The 14,763-nt window shown below is 40.4% G+C and overlaps 1 protein-coding gene across 6 annotated transcripts in view; it reads left to right on the forward strand.

The window, feature by feature from the left end:
- The window catches only part of USP48 (ubiquitin specific peptidase 48), a 95,213-nt gene that overhangs the window by 60,437 nt on the left and 20,013 nt on the right, over positions 1-14,763 (forward strand). For all 6 annotated transcript variants that reach the window (XM_045898507.3, XM_054513090.2, XM_045898508.3 and 3 more), the window contains 7 exons: positions 631-702; positions 7,605-7,729; positions 7,892-8,014; positions 8,293-8,354; positions 8,592-8,702; positions 10,233-10,363; positions 10,713-10,819. In XM_045898507.3, the coding sequence (XP_045754463.1) occupies positions 631-702; positions 7,605-7,729; positions 7,892-8,014; positions 8,293-8,354; positions 8,592-8,702; positions 10,233-10,363; positions 10,713-10,819 (731 nt within the window). The remainder of the gene's footprint in view (positions 1-630; positions 703-7,604; positions 7,730-7,891; positions 8,015-8,292; positions 8,355-8,591; positions 8,703-10,232; positions 10,364-10,712; positions 10,820-14,763) is intronic.

The raw sequence follows: 14,763 nt of genomic DNA on the forward strand, positions 1-14,763 counted from the left end.
ATATTCTTTAAATGTCTTATGTACTTAAACTAAAACCCATGGATAACTATTGTAATCTCCTTAGACTTCAGACTTTTTATCTGACAGTGTACCTTGTATACACAACTACAAATTCATGGTGACACAGTGTAGACAGATAGGAAAAGTGGGTATTGGAAGAGAAATGTTAATGGGAAAGGCTCAGTTCTTAATATATATTTTGATGTTAAAGGTTAAGTCCTTATTTCTCATTAGTCTTTTCTGAAGCTTTCTGTTTAACCCCTAAAAGAATAGGTGGGTGAAAATGACATGACATGTAGATGATTAACTTGGTTTATGATCCTGTATTCTGAATAGCTTGACGAGAATTAATGGAAGGATATGTAAAGTATTTTTCAATTTGAAAAAAGGAACATTTTCTTGCATAATCTAAATCTTGAAAAAGTAAAACTGCCATTCAGATAATTTTCTTTCCTTTTAAGGGAAAGAAATATAACACTTCCTAACAGTAGCAGGTAGGAATCACTTGGGTCTAATTTTTAGAATGTTTTAAGTTTTCTTTGTTCAAAATTGTGCACAGTCGTATCTCTGCTACTTTAAACTTCAACTATAATAGCTAGAGTGGTTATTATCTGTATTTCCTTTGATTAGATGAATCAAAAGAAGAAAGAAAAGAAGAGGAGGAGGAATTAAATTTTAATGAAGACATTCTTTGTCCACATGGTAAGCTGGAAGCATACCTCTTCCGTTGCTAGTCTGACATTAGCGTATCATAAATGTGTTGTTCAGTGTTTTGCCGCATTTCTTAGGGATTAGGCCCTGACACAGCAGCCAGGGTGGAGTAATAGGCTTTCTAACCTGTGCTTGATTGTTAATGTTTCTGTTTTCTTACCCCCCACTTTAAAAAATTTTATTTATTTGTCAGAGAGAGAGAGAGAGAGAGAGCACAAGCAGGGGGAGGGGCAGGCAGAGGGAGAAGCAGGCTCCCCGCTGAGCAGGGAGCCCGATGCAGGGCTTGATCCCAGGACCCTGGGATCATGACCTGAGCTGAAGGCAGATGCCCAACCGGCTGAGCCACCCAGGCGTGCCTGTTCTTTTATCCTTTTTAATAGTTAGCTTCTTACTGCCTGTTTTCATACCAGTGTTTCTCGTATCCTTTGTTCTTTCCTTGCAAAATATTAAAAAAAAAAAAAAATACAAAATAAGATTTTCCCATATTTAGAGAAGAAACTTTTTTGCCACTTGCCACATTGAAGGACTATTTGACTTTAAAAGGAAGAATTTCAGTTATGTCCCGTGACTGTGAGTCTTTGTTCTACTTGAACATTTTCAGAACAGTGTTTATACATTTCTTAATATTATCAGGGCTGTTTCTTGTTTCATTTCATATTCATTTACTGACCAGCTGCTGTGTGCTGTGTACTCTTAATAATTTACAGGTTTTCACTAATTCTATGTATCTGCTTACGTATTTCTTATTTGTCCTAGGGAGTGCTTACTTCTTCTTTTTTTTTTTTTTTTAAAGATGTTATTTATTTATTTGAGAGAGAGAGAACACATGAGAGGGGATAGGGTCAGAGGACGAAGCAGACTCCCTGCCGAGCAGGGAGCCCGATGCGGGACTCGATCCCAGGACTCCAGGATCATGACCTGAGCTGAAGGCAGTTGCTTAACCAACTGAGCCACCCAGGCGCCCAAGGAGTGCTTACTTCTAATAAGTAACTTTCTGCAAGGGATCTGTTGTAGATGAGACATGGTTTTCCATTCTATTAGCACTGTGAAAGTCAAACAGGCATCTGCTTCTCAAAACCACTTCATCATTGTCCCCGTCCCTGACTGTGTTCAGTTCTTACTAGTTCATTATGAACCAGTACATGGTATCTCAACACCTACCCTCATGCACACTAGTCCTTTTATATCAAGAGTCCTCGAGGACACTGGTGATAACAGCTGTCACCGGAGTGGTATTTGTAGGCTGGTCTTTTGGATATTGTCGCATTGTGCTTTCGCTGACTAGTTGAGGGACTGTACTTACTTGTTTACTGGCCATATAGTTGGGAGGGGGAATCATCTTGGGGTGTGGATTTGAGTCTCTGTGGGTCCCAAGCCAATTTGTCCTTCCTGTCCCATCACCATGCCTCCCAGTTGGCCCCGCTTACACTGCAGTGCACAGGAGGAGCACAAAGCAGGGAAGACAAGACCTCGCACGTGGTTGACAGATTGAGTAGGTAGAAGAAGGTGAAGTGAATTTTCTCATGATGCTTTCATACCAGCTTTTGTCTTTTTTTTTTTTTTTAAGATTTTATTTATTTATTTGACAAAGTGATAGAGAGAAGCACAAGTAGACAGAGAGGCAGGCAGGCAGAGAGGGAGAAGCAGGCTCTCCGCTGAGCAGGGAGCCCGATGCGGGACTCAATCCCAGGACCCTGGGATCATGACCTGAGCCGAAGGCAGACGCTTAACTGACTGAGCCACCCAGGCGACCCATACCAGCTTTCCTTTCCCTTAACCAACATAGCATGAATGTAGACAGTGGGGCACATTCCTCCCTTTTGAGAGTTGAGGCATCTGTGGCACAGTGCTGACCTTCCTGCTTAGTGCCCCCCAGCTGTTTGAAACGGTGTCAGAACTCAGACTGTCATCTTACCCCTTAACTCATTGACTTTTGCTCTGTCTTCCCACCTCTTGACTCATCCTGTCATTTCAGGATTACAGTTGTGACAAAAAGCATGGCAGAGCTGAATGTGATTTCAGGACTTGTGCTGCACTCCTCAGCTGAAAATTTGAGCACAAGAGCTGGTTTTTAGATCTTTAGCTTGATCTCAACTCAGTGGTTTTACATTATCTTGTATTTTATTTTATTATTTTTTTACATAAGTTGTACACTCAGCAAGGGGCTTGAACCCACGGCCCTGAGATCCAGAGTCACATGCTCCACCCACTGAGCCAACCAGGCGCCCTTACTTTATCTAGTACTTTATTTTATTTTATTTTTTTTTAAGATTTTATTTATTTATTTGAGAGAGAGAGAATGAGAGCGAGAGCATGAGGGGGGGATGGTCAGAGAGAAGCAGACTCCCCGCCGAGCAGGGAGCCCGATGCAGGACTCGATCCTGGGACTCCAGGATCATGACCTGAGCCGAAGGCAGTCGCTTAACCAACTGAGCCATCCAGGCGCCCTATCTAGTACTTTAAAAGGATGGTTCTCAACGACTGTTTTTGTGGACCTCACTTTCCAGTGTACTAGGTTGGGACCAAGGTTTTCAGGTGCAGGATATTGGACCTTACTTAGAAACCCACTTCACTCATGAGGTTTATATTAAAACTCATTCCTGAGCTGTGGTGGTGGCAATAGCTCTACTGAGTAATAAGAGGGTAGTGGACATGAACTGAATGTTTACCCTGTGTCCAGTGGTTTTATAAGTGTATAAATATTAACTCATTGAATCTCTACAACAACCCTTGAGTGCTCAGTATTACTGTCATATCCATCGTACTGATGAGTGAGTAAACTGAGGCACGAAGAGGTGAGAATTACCTGCTGAAAGTCAATACACTTGATGGGTAGTTTTGCAGAGACTAGGTATACAATTGTCTGTTGGAAATTATTTTTTGTCAGCAACTGGGAGGAATTGTTCCCTTTTAGCATACCATTTCTCCAAAGCCAAAAGGTTACATTTTTTCTTCCATTTCTGGCAGCTTGTAAGATTTTTGTCTCCAGTGTTGTGACATCTCAACTCAACCTGCCTTGGTGTGGGCCTGCCCTCCTCTATTGTGCAAGATGCTCCCTGGATGCCATGCGTGTGGCCGAGTCTGATGACAGTGAGCTTTGCTGTTAGGGGGCCCTGGCTGGGCTGTTGCTGTGGGGAGTTCCCGCGGCCCATATCTGCTCTTGGGCTACTCAGATTTTTCCATAAGCATCTTCCACTTTAATTCTGGGAAAGTGCAGGCTGGGCTGTCAGTGCTCTGGGGTCATGAGAGACAAGAGGATTTGGGAGTCTCTGGCTTCTGTGTGGAAACATTAACCCCATCTCAGCTCATGACCACATTCATCCCTGCACTCTGCAGGGGCCTGAGGCTGCAAGTTGCCAGAGAAGCCTGTGGCATTCTGTGGGTAGAGTGTTTGTTACCTATAGGGCATAGGGAAAGGGACTGAAAATTTTACTGCCTTCTAAGTACAGACTTTTGGTCTGTTCTCCTGTTTTTTAATGCCATCTGAACTTCTGTGTACTCCCAATTCCTGGGTCACTGGGGTGCAATTCTGCAATGTGGTAAATCTGGTTACTTCCTGACTTTTGCCAATTTAAAATTCATTTCTCTTGTGTCTCATCTATTTCCTTTTAAGCTTCAAAAAGTTTTGTTGGCATTGTTCCCTCTATGTTCTCTTTATCCATCATTATGATTTAATACCTTTTCTTTTTTAAAACCCTTTACTCTGGGGGCGCCTGGGTGCCTCAGTCAGTTAAGCAAGTGTCCAACTCTTGATTTTGGCTCAGTTCATGATCTCAGGGTTGTGAGATCAAGCCCCGTGTTGGGCTCCGCACGCAGTGGGGATTCTCCTTGGGATTCTCCTCAGCTCACTCTGCCCTTCGCCCCACCGCACGCTCGCACTCTCTCTCTCTCAAGTAAATAAATCTTTAAAAAAATTAAAAAAAAAAAAATCCCTTTACTCTGGTTTAATGTTATGTAGTAGTCACCGAAAGTCCAGTTTGGAAATTTCATTTTTATCTGGATGTCCTTATTTTGAATTTGCATATTTTTACTGTAAAATCCCAATATATTTATAAAGCCCTGTGTATATTTAATACATCAGATTTATGTGAATTAATCACCAGCTTATATTCCATTAGATTTACTACTGCTATAGAGTTCAGTATTTATTGCAGATACTATTATATGTATCAAGCTTTCTTACCCAGTTCATTTTGTATTTAAGTGGATAACCTTCCTATAACCTTTCTTTTTCTTTTTTTTTTTTTTAATAAAATTCATTCATTTATTTGAGAGAGACAGCGCCTGCTTGCTAATGAGCTGGGGAGGGACAGAGAGAAGCAGACCCTGCCCAGCTGAGCCAGGGACCACCCCCCACCCCCAGTGTGGGGCTGGATCCCAGGGCCCTGAGATCATGACCTGAGCTGAAATCAAGAGATGGTCACTTAACTGACTGAGCCATCCAGGCACCCCTAAACCTTTCTTATTACACAATTTGCTTGGCAATTTGGCAGTTTTTTGTTGTTTTTATAAGTTCTTCAGATGCTCTGTACCCCCAAGTTATTATGGTTTGAAGTAGATTTTGTGGGTGAGGGTATGTATGCACAATCTAAACTCATCGTTTACTAGATTTCTGTGTTTACTCGAAGAATCCTTGGGTATTAGGTTATCCAGTGTGTTTGTTGAATTTGATCTCTCATGGCTAATTTGATCTTGTGTTGGGAGATGTTGCTCCAGGATGAATTTCGTTGATTGGCTTTTTCTTTTCAAATTTAGGAAAGTGATACTTATTACAGGATACAAGTCTAAAAATTCATATACCACAAGTAAAAGTTAGTGATTGTAAGGTCATAAACAAGATTCAGTTATGTTTAGTCATGGCGGTTATTAAAATGATAGGACACTAAATTTAGGAACATGATATAAGAAGTACAGGGAAGGACTTTATTAAATGAAACTGCAATAAAATGGTTTATTAAAATAGTCTTCTGACTTCAGAAATAAATTTAGGTTGTTTTTATACACATCCAGCATTATGACAAGTCATTTAGTAGAAATGCCCTCCCATCAGAACAAGGGCAACACGTCCCCAGTGACAGGAAATCCCATTAAAGTGTGTGTGTGTGTTTGTGTTACTGTTTCCTTTGTTCACGTACCTTTTCTGAACCATGTATGTACTGATACAGCACATATATAGTCTTCAGTCCTTGTGGGGGGAGAAGAAAGAAATCACTTTAAAGTTATAATTGCCTTGGAGTTCTTTTAAATCAGATTGTGGAAATCTGCTGTCATCTTTTTTATGGCTGCATTATATTTCACCATAAAGATGCACTAAATTAGAATCTGATAATCCAATTAACCTTAAAAAAAGTTCCCAGGTTGTCTGAGGATACTTATTGGAGTAGGTCTTCATGACCTCAGGAAATTTAAGTCAACAGCCTACTCAGAAAGAAAGTTAATTTTTACAGTGTGACCTATTTTCTCTGATAATAAGTTTTGTAAAGCAATCTTTTCTTGGGGTATTCAAAGCTCAGTAAGAGATAGAAGGTAAGACAATGCATTTTGAGGTGTTAGAAATTTGGGGGTTTGGATGAGACAGACCTGAGGCCATATTCCAGCTTCATTATAAACAACCTACGGTGGTGACTGGGTATATCAAGATCACGGATTCTCAGTTTATTTTGTAGAATCCGTAAAGCAAAAAATGATGTTACAGTACTTTGAAAAGTCACTGGCTTTATTTTTCTTACTTACGGGGATAGAAACAAATGTACGGCTTTGAAAACTTAAAAGATGGTTTTTTGGGTAATGACTGCATCTAATAACATAAGTGCAGTTCACTAATTTATCGATTGGGGGCAGCCAAAACAACAAGATGTAGAAGCAGAAAGGGAGCGAGGGGTAGAGAAAGCAGGCAGGCCCAGGCCTCCTGAAAGCCGTATGTGGGCAAGCAAGCAGTAAGCTGATGTTGGGCGCTTGAGATTGGGAGCTGCTGCCGCCGGGGCGTTTCTGGGACCTGAGAAGAGGAAGGGCGTTGGTGCTGACTAGTGTTCTCCTCTGGGATTTTTTTTTTTTTTTTTAAGATTTATTTTATTTATTCTTTTTTTAAGATTTATTTCACAAAGAATAAGCAAGCATGCAGGGGTGGGCAGTGTGGGCAGAGGAAGAGAGGATCTCCCACAGACTCCCCGCTGAGCGAAGAGCCTGACTCGGGACTCGATCCCATGACCCATGAGGTCATGACCCAAGCCAAAACTAAAAGTTGGAGGCTTAACTGACTGAGCCACCTGGGCGCCCTGTCTTCTGTGATTTCCAATGGTCCCCGTAGATTGGGGTGACGGCAGTAGTAAGCAAGCCAGGTGGATTTTGACTAGAGATGGTTTTCTGATTGAACAGAGCTTGCTTTATTAAACTTTCAGTTGATAACATGAGAATGGTTCTGGTAAGATTGGACCCAACCTTGAAAATACTATTTCTCAGGTGGGAGAAAAGAAACCTGTCGGCAAGTGTGGCATTTGAGTGTGAGTGGGGGTGCATTGCTCTTGAACACCCTCCACTGGCAGAGGGTACCACGATCCCCAGAAGCTCCTTTCATTGCTTCCTTCACTGGCAGGAAGAAAGATGGGAAGTGCCTGGCTCTCGTCTCATACATTTGTTTTTTTTATTGCCTGGTTTTTCAGCCACAACCTCGATTAAGGACATACAGGAATGGATAGCTCCTTTAGAATTAAATAACCTTAAAGATGAAATTTAAAGATTTTTGAAACTAAGGAAAGAGCGAATTATAGGCAAGAAGGAAAAGAGTACCTACAAATTTTTCTTAGGTTGAAGGAATAGGAAATAGATTTGGAGGCTCTATACTGACCTTTTTTAGCTTTACCCACCCCAATATAATTTTCTTTTTTTAAACTCAGGGGAGTTATGCATATCTGAAAACGAAAGAAGACTTGTTTCTAAAGAGGCTTGGAGCAAACTGCAGCAGTACTTTCCAAAGGCTCCTGAGTTTCCAAGTTACAGAGAATGCTGTTCCCAGTGCAAGGTACTGATTCTGTGCTGCCGTCTGGGGAAATCACATGCCGCCTCCCTGGACTGACTTCCCTGGGGAATTGACATTGTGCTTCTGTGGGGGGAGTAGGGAGGAGGCAAGTACTGTGCTGTCAGCAGGGGGTGGTTGATTGCTTCTTGTTTCATTCTCTTACAGATTTTAGAAAGAGAAGGGGAAGAAAATGAAGCCTTACATAAGATGATTGCAAATGAGCAAAAGACTTCTCTTCCAAATTTGTTCCAGGACAGGAACAGACCGTGTCTCAGTAACTGGCCAGAGGTATAGTGATCCTCAGAGAAGAGAATAGAATTCATCTTACCTTTTTAAAGCTCTTCCCAAATTCCTAATGAACTGTTTGGGAACCACCCAGAGCGCCTCTGATTTTCTTGGTTTAGTTGTCTAATTGGGGGATTTATTCTAGCTTACAGTTTCTTGGCAGAGGGCTGTATTTGCATTATATTTATAAAACTTGAAACAGGAGAACAACAGTATATGGGAAAACATTTTCCCTAAAAGATTTAGGTTAATGGGCATTTGCGTGTGATTCTCTGTTCCAGGAAACGGATGTCCTATACATCGTGTCACAGTTTTTCGTAGAAGAATGGCGGAAGTTTGTTAGGTAGAGCCCCAAGTTTTCTATTTCCTATTTCTGTTTTTGTTGATTGTAGTATTTTTAAGGATTAAAAAGGTTCTGATCACAGTACCTTTGATGGTTACTTTTTTAGCATGTACTAAAATTTTCTTTTGTTTACATTAAATGAATTAAATATATTTCAAATGTAAAAATAATTATCTTACACATCTTGAGTGATTGCAGTAGTGATGTATATTGATCCTCCTTGTCTTACTTGAGTAGAAAACCTACACGATGTAGTCCCGTGTCGTCGGTTGGAAACAGTGCTCTTCTGTGCCCCCACGGGGGACTCATGTTTACATTTGCTTCCATGACCAAAGAAGATTCTAAACTGTGAGTTTCTTCTCTTCATGTGATTTTTCTAGTGATTAATAATGAATGTTTAGGTAATTTTTATCTGACACAGTGTATTTGACGGATCTAGGCCTTTGCTGAATTGTGGAGCTTGTCCTTTCATAAGCTCTACAAGAGTGAGCACTTCCCTTTAAAAAAAGGGGGGAGGCAAGACTGCTTCTGTATAGAAGGTGAACAGCTGCCAGAGGCTGCCTTACTCTGTCTCTACCTTGTTCTTCCCAGAGCTCTGCTCTTCTCCCAAGCTGCCAGTTCCAGTATACTGCCTCTTCCAGCATCCCATAATCACCAGGGGCTCACTTGTCCTTGTTTTGTGGAAGCTACTAGGCTTCCACAAACAGATGAGGAGGAGTAAGGCATTGTGGCACCAGAGCAGAGCCACTGAGCTGGTCATTTGCAATTCTGGGGTCTTAAAGTCAAAAGTTTTTATGCCACTCACTCTTCAAGTGTTTCCAAAAGGGTTCATGTCTGAAATTCACCCCTGATGTTGCCATTTTATCTTTTTTCAAAGAATTGATAACTATGTAAGAGAACATAGAATGCCTCTGACATTGCTTATAAACCATAAAGATTGGAACACATAAATAACCATTCCTTTGGGACTAAGCGTAGAGGTAGGGAGTTTACTATTCATGTTAATATTTTCACATCATTTAGGGAAGCTTACATTTAATATATTTTTTTCCTTCTAGGTTCTCTTCTAGCTTTTTTTTTCCTTCCTTCCTCTTTGTGGGGGGTGTTGTAAATGCTAGACATCAGGAAAATATCTATAATAATACAAATGTATGTACCAGGCAGCTTAAATGTTAAATAATTCAAATAAAACTGAAGGCCCCTCAGTCTTAACCTTTCTTCCCTTCCTCCTTTTTTCTCTCCCGTTGTTCCGCTCACAGTAAGCACGGGCCTGAAGTTGAGGGTTACCTTGCTCAGAAAGTACTACTTAGAGAGTAATCTTTGGCATATTTAAAAATGTTGGTGTTTTTTTTTTGTTTTGTTTTGTTTGTTTACAAATGGACATCATACAATATTTATCCTTCATTCAGTTTCAGTTGTTGAGATTTAGACGTGTTGATTCCTGTAATGTGAATCTTGCGTTTCACTGCTCTAACACCCTCCTTTTGTATGAAGAAAACTACTGTTCATTGTTGAGGATGATATATCTTTTTCTTCTTAACTTTTCTTTTTTTTCTTTTTTTTAAAGATTTTATTTATTTATTTGAGAGAAAGAGAGAGACAGAGAAACAGCATGAGAGGGGAGAGGGTCAGAGGGAGAAGCAGGCTCCCCGCTGAGCCGGGAGCCCGATGTGGGACTCGATCCCAGGACTCCGGGATCATGACCTGAGCCGAAGGCAGTTGCTTAACCAACTGAGCCACCCAGGCGCCCTCTTCTTAACTTTTCTATATTAAATACTGGTCTTAGTGATTTGGTGATTTGGGTTTAGGAAACTAATGCATTATGTTAATTCTGTTAATTTCCATGTGTCTTAAGGCATGTTGTGTTTTTTTGCACAGTATAGCTCTCATATGGCCCAGTGAGTGGCAAATGATACAAAAGCTCTTTGTTGTGGATCATGTAATTAAAATCACAAGAACTGAAGTGGGAGATGCAAACCCTTCAGAAACACAGTATATTTCTGAGCCAAGTAAGTTTTCATTTTTGTTCATATAGTTAAAACTTGACATTTTAAGAGGGAAGGAGATTATATCACAATTGTATTCCCTATTTAAAATTAATAATCATGTGTTCAGGTCCAAACTAATAACACCCCAGGTGGGAATTATTCTATACCCCTCTCATTATTTGTATGTTTACTGTTGATAGTAAATGAATTTTCTTACTGGTATTAACATACAACAGAATACAACAATTAATAGAAAATAAGAGTAATAGTTATTTAATGAATACTCACTGGTAACTTTGCTGTATGTTTATGGGTTTTTGGTTCTTTTATATTAATTCCCCAGCCACTTGTGTTTTACTTTGTTTTTTAGAACTCTGTCCAGAATGCAGAGAGGGCTTATTGTGTCAACAGCAGAGGGACCTACGTGAATACACTCAAGCCACCATCTATGTCCATAAAGTTGTGGATAACAAAAAGGTACCAGTCCCTCTCGTGGCCATGACTAGTAATGATCAAGTTTGATTTTTGACTTGCTGATGGATTTTCACTGAAGCCTGCCTTAAGATCACATTTTTTATTTCCTTGGAGCTATTTGGCATAAGAATTCAAATTGGATAAGAATTCAAAATGAATACTTATGTGATTATATGTGGATTTAGTCAGTTATAAATTTGATACACAAATAATTATTGAATGTCAGATGTGTGCCAGGAATGGTCTTGGTATGGAGGTAACACAGTGGTAAAGACAACAGACCAGGTACCTGTCCTCAAGAATATTTGTACCTAGTGAGGAAGACCAAGAACAAACCCAGAAAGGGAGATGGTTCAGTATGGCAGCATAGGAAGATCCTGAATGTAACCTCCTCCCGGGATCCAGTAAATCTACAGCTATATACAGAATAATTATCTCTGAAAAGAACTTGAAAATTAGCTAAACAGCTGCTCCACAAAGGATAAAGGGGTCACATCAAGATGGGTAGGAGAAGCAGAGATAAGAGTCTCGCCAAAAACACCACCCCTCAGCACAGCAACCCACCATGGGGAGGAGTCTCACAAATATGGAACTCTTTCCTGAGGAGAGAAGGGTTTGTGCCCCACATCAGGCCCTCCCGCTCTTGGGCAGTCCCTCAAATGGCTTTGAAAGCAAGGGGGCTTCCATCTAGGAGAACCATATGGCTGTAGAGAATGGAGATTATGCTTTTTAAAGACCTCATGCACAGGCTGACTTACTCTGGGACCCCATGCAAAGCGGTGGTTTGCAAAAGGCCTAGATCATAAGTGAAGGAAATTCATTTGCTAATCTTAAAGCTTCTGCTAGAGGGGTTAAAGCCTGTTGGGACTCTCTTCAGGGACTGGAGCCACTGGAGGGCACCCTTTGACATTCTCCACCTTGCTAGTGCCCACACTGGTGGGTACCAGTTTTGTACTCTGTAACCTGCTAGTGTGCTGTGCACTTGCTGCAGAGTACCACAGCCCCATCTCCCTGGGGTACCCCAAAGCCAGCAAGCATGCAGTCTCCTCAGGGAATGCCCATTGGGCAGTGGGTTCTTGTGGCCAGAGGGGATTGCATTTCTGGGCCCCATAGGTCTGAAACAATCAGACCGTTTGACAGACAACCTAGAAGTTGAAAGGTGAACGGTAAGGTTCAGTGCTTATACAGGGCTACCCATTCGAGACTGGGAGAGATAGTTTCACCTAACACATAAGAATAGCTGGTCAAGCAAAAAGAGGAAACACAGGAATAGGTCCCAAAAAAGAACAAGATAAAACCCTCAATCAAAACCTTAATGAAACAGACATAAGTAATTTACCTAATAAAGTGTTCAAAGTAACGGTCATAAAAATGCTCACAGAATTTGGGAGAATATGGATGAATACAGAGAAAATTTCATTCAACAAAGGGATAGAAAATATAAAAGGACCAAATAGAAGTCACAGAGCTGAAGAATGCAGTAACTGATGTGAAAAATACACTGTCGGGTTTCAACAGGAGACTAGATCAAGCAGAAGGAAGATAAGTGATCTGGAAGACAGCCTTAGAACTCGCCCAGAACAGTAAAAAGAAAAGAATTTTTTTTTTTAAGTAGGCTGCATGCTCAGTGTGGAGCCCATCATGGGGCTTGAACTCACGACCCTGAGATCAAGAGGTGAGCTGAGATTGAGAGTTGGACATTTAACCTACTGAGCTACCCAGGCAGCCGAAAGGAAAAAGAATTTTAAAAAATGAAGCTAGCTTAAGGGACCTATGGTACAACATCCAACAACATTCATCTTATAGAGGTCCCAGAAGAGGGAAGAGCTAAATGAGCAGAAAACTTCTTTGAAGAAATAATGGCTGAAAATTTCCCTAATCTGGGATGGAAACAGACCCCTGCACCCAGGACACCTAGAAAAGTTCCAAACAAAATGAACCCCAAAAGTCCCATGCCATGACACATTATAATTAAAATGTCAAACGTAGAGATTCTTAAATGTAGGAAGAGAAAAACAACTTGTTTCATATAAGGGGACCTCCATAAGAGTTACCAACAAGAACTTTTCATGCCAGAAGGGAGTGATAATGACCTATATAAAGGGCTGAAAGAAAAACACTTCTATCCGAGAACACTCTACCTGGCAAGGATATTATTCAGAATTAAAGGAACGATAAACAGTTTTCCTGACAAGCAAAAGCTAAAGGAGTTCATCACCACTAAACCAGCCCTCTGGGAAATATTAATGGTACTTCTTGAAGGTGAACAGAAAGGGTACCAATTAATAATAAGAAAACATGTGACAGTAAAAATCTCACTGGTAAAGGTAAATATATAGTAAACAAAGTGGATTAATCACTTACAAAGCAAGTCTGAAGCTTAAAAGGCATAGTAATAATGGCTATAACTAATAATTAAGGGATTAAGAAAATAAAAAGATGTAGAAAATCTCTCTCTCTGTAGAAAATGACATCAAAAACAAAACATTGGAGGATTAAAAAGACGATTACAGAAAGTGTTTAACTTGCTATCAATTTAAAAATATACTGGTATTATATGTAAGTTGTTAGTGTGAGTCTTAACGTTAACCAAAAGCAAAAACCTATCATATATACGCAAAAAATAATGAGAAAGAACTAAACAAAGTCATCAAACCACAAGGGAGGAAAGCAAGAGAGGGAACAGAAAGTATACTTTAAATGTAAATGGACTAAATTCTCCAGTCAAAAGACAGAGTAGCTGAATGGATTTAAAAAAAAAAATGAAAACGTAAGACACATCCCCCATCTATATGTTGCCTATAAAAGACTCATGTCAGTAAGGACACACACAGACTGTAAATAAAGGGATGCAAAAAGGTGTTTCATGCAAATGGAAACCAATAGAAAGCTATGCATATCAAAGAGATTTTTAAAAAGACTAATAGACAAGAATGGGCATTACATAATGATAAAGGAGTCAATCCCTCAAGAGCTTAAAGCATTCGTAAATATGGACCCAACATAGGAGTACCTAAATACTTAAGACAGATGTTAACAGAGGTGAAGGGAGACGTTGACAGCAAATGCAGTACTACCGGGGGCCTTTCATACCCCACTTTTATCAATGAATAGATCATCCAGATAGAAAAATCAGTAAGAAAACATCAGCCTTAAATTATACATCGGACCACATGGACTTAATAGATATATACAGAACATTCCATCTAAAAACAGCAGATTACACATTCTTCTCAAATGGACATGGGCCATTCTCCAGGATAGGTAATACACTGGTCCACAAAACAAGTCTCAGTAAATTGAAGAAGACTGAAATCATATCGAGCATCTTTTCCAACCACATTGGTATGAAACTGGAAATCAATTACAAGAAGAAAACTGAATAAAAACCTAGATGACATGGATGTATTTCTGGAAATACACAATTTTCTAAGACTAAAACGCTCACTGTGAATACCATTAATCAAAACAAAAGTCCAGGACCAGGGGCACCTGAGTGGCTCAGATGGTTAAGCATCTGCCTTCAGCTCAGGTCATGATCCCAGGGTCCTGGGATCGAGTCCCACATCAGGCTCCCTGATCCTTGGGAGCCTGCTTCTCCCTCTGCCCCTCTCTCTCTCTCTCTCTGTCTCTCATGAATAAATAAATAAAATCTTAAAAAAAAAAAAAGTCCAGGACCAGATAGCTTTACTGGTGAATTCTACCAAACTTTCAATGAAGATTTAATACCAGTCCTTCTCAAACTTTTCCAAAAAATTGAGGATGAAGGAATGCTCCCAAACTTATTTTATGGGGCCAACAAGGATACTGCATAAAAAGAAAATTACAGGGTGCCTGGGTGGCTCAGTCGTTAAGCGTCTGCCTTCGGCTCAGGTCATGATCTCAGGGTCCTGGGATCAAGCCCCACATCGGACTCCCTGCTCGGTGGGAAGCCTGCTTCTCCCTCT

The sequence above is a fragment of the Mirounga angustirostris genome, unplaced genomic scaffold, assembly GCF_029215605.1.
Source record: "Mirounga angustirostris isolate CCGP_5_RB_7025 unplaced genomic scaffold, mMirAng1.0.hap1 SCAF_4, whole genome shotgun sequence".
NCBI lineage: Eukaryota > Metazoa > Chordata > Mammalia > Carnivora > Phocidae > Mirounga > Mirounga angustirostris.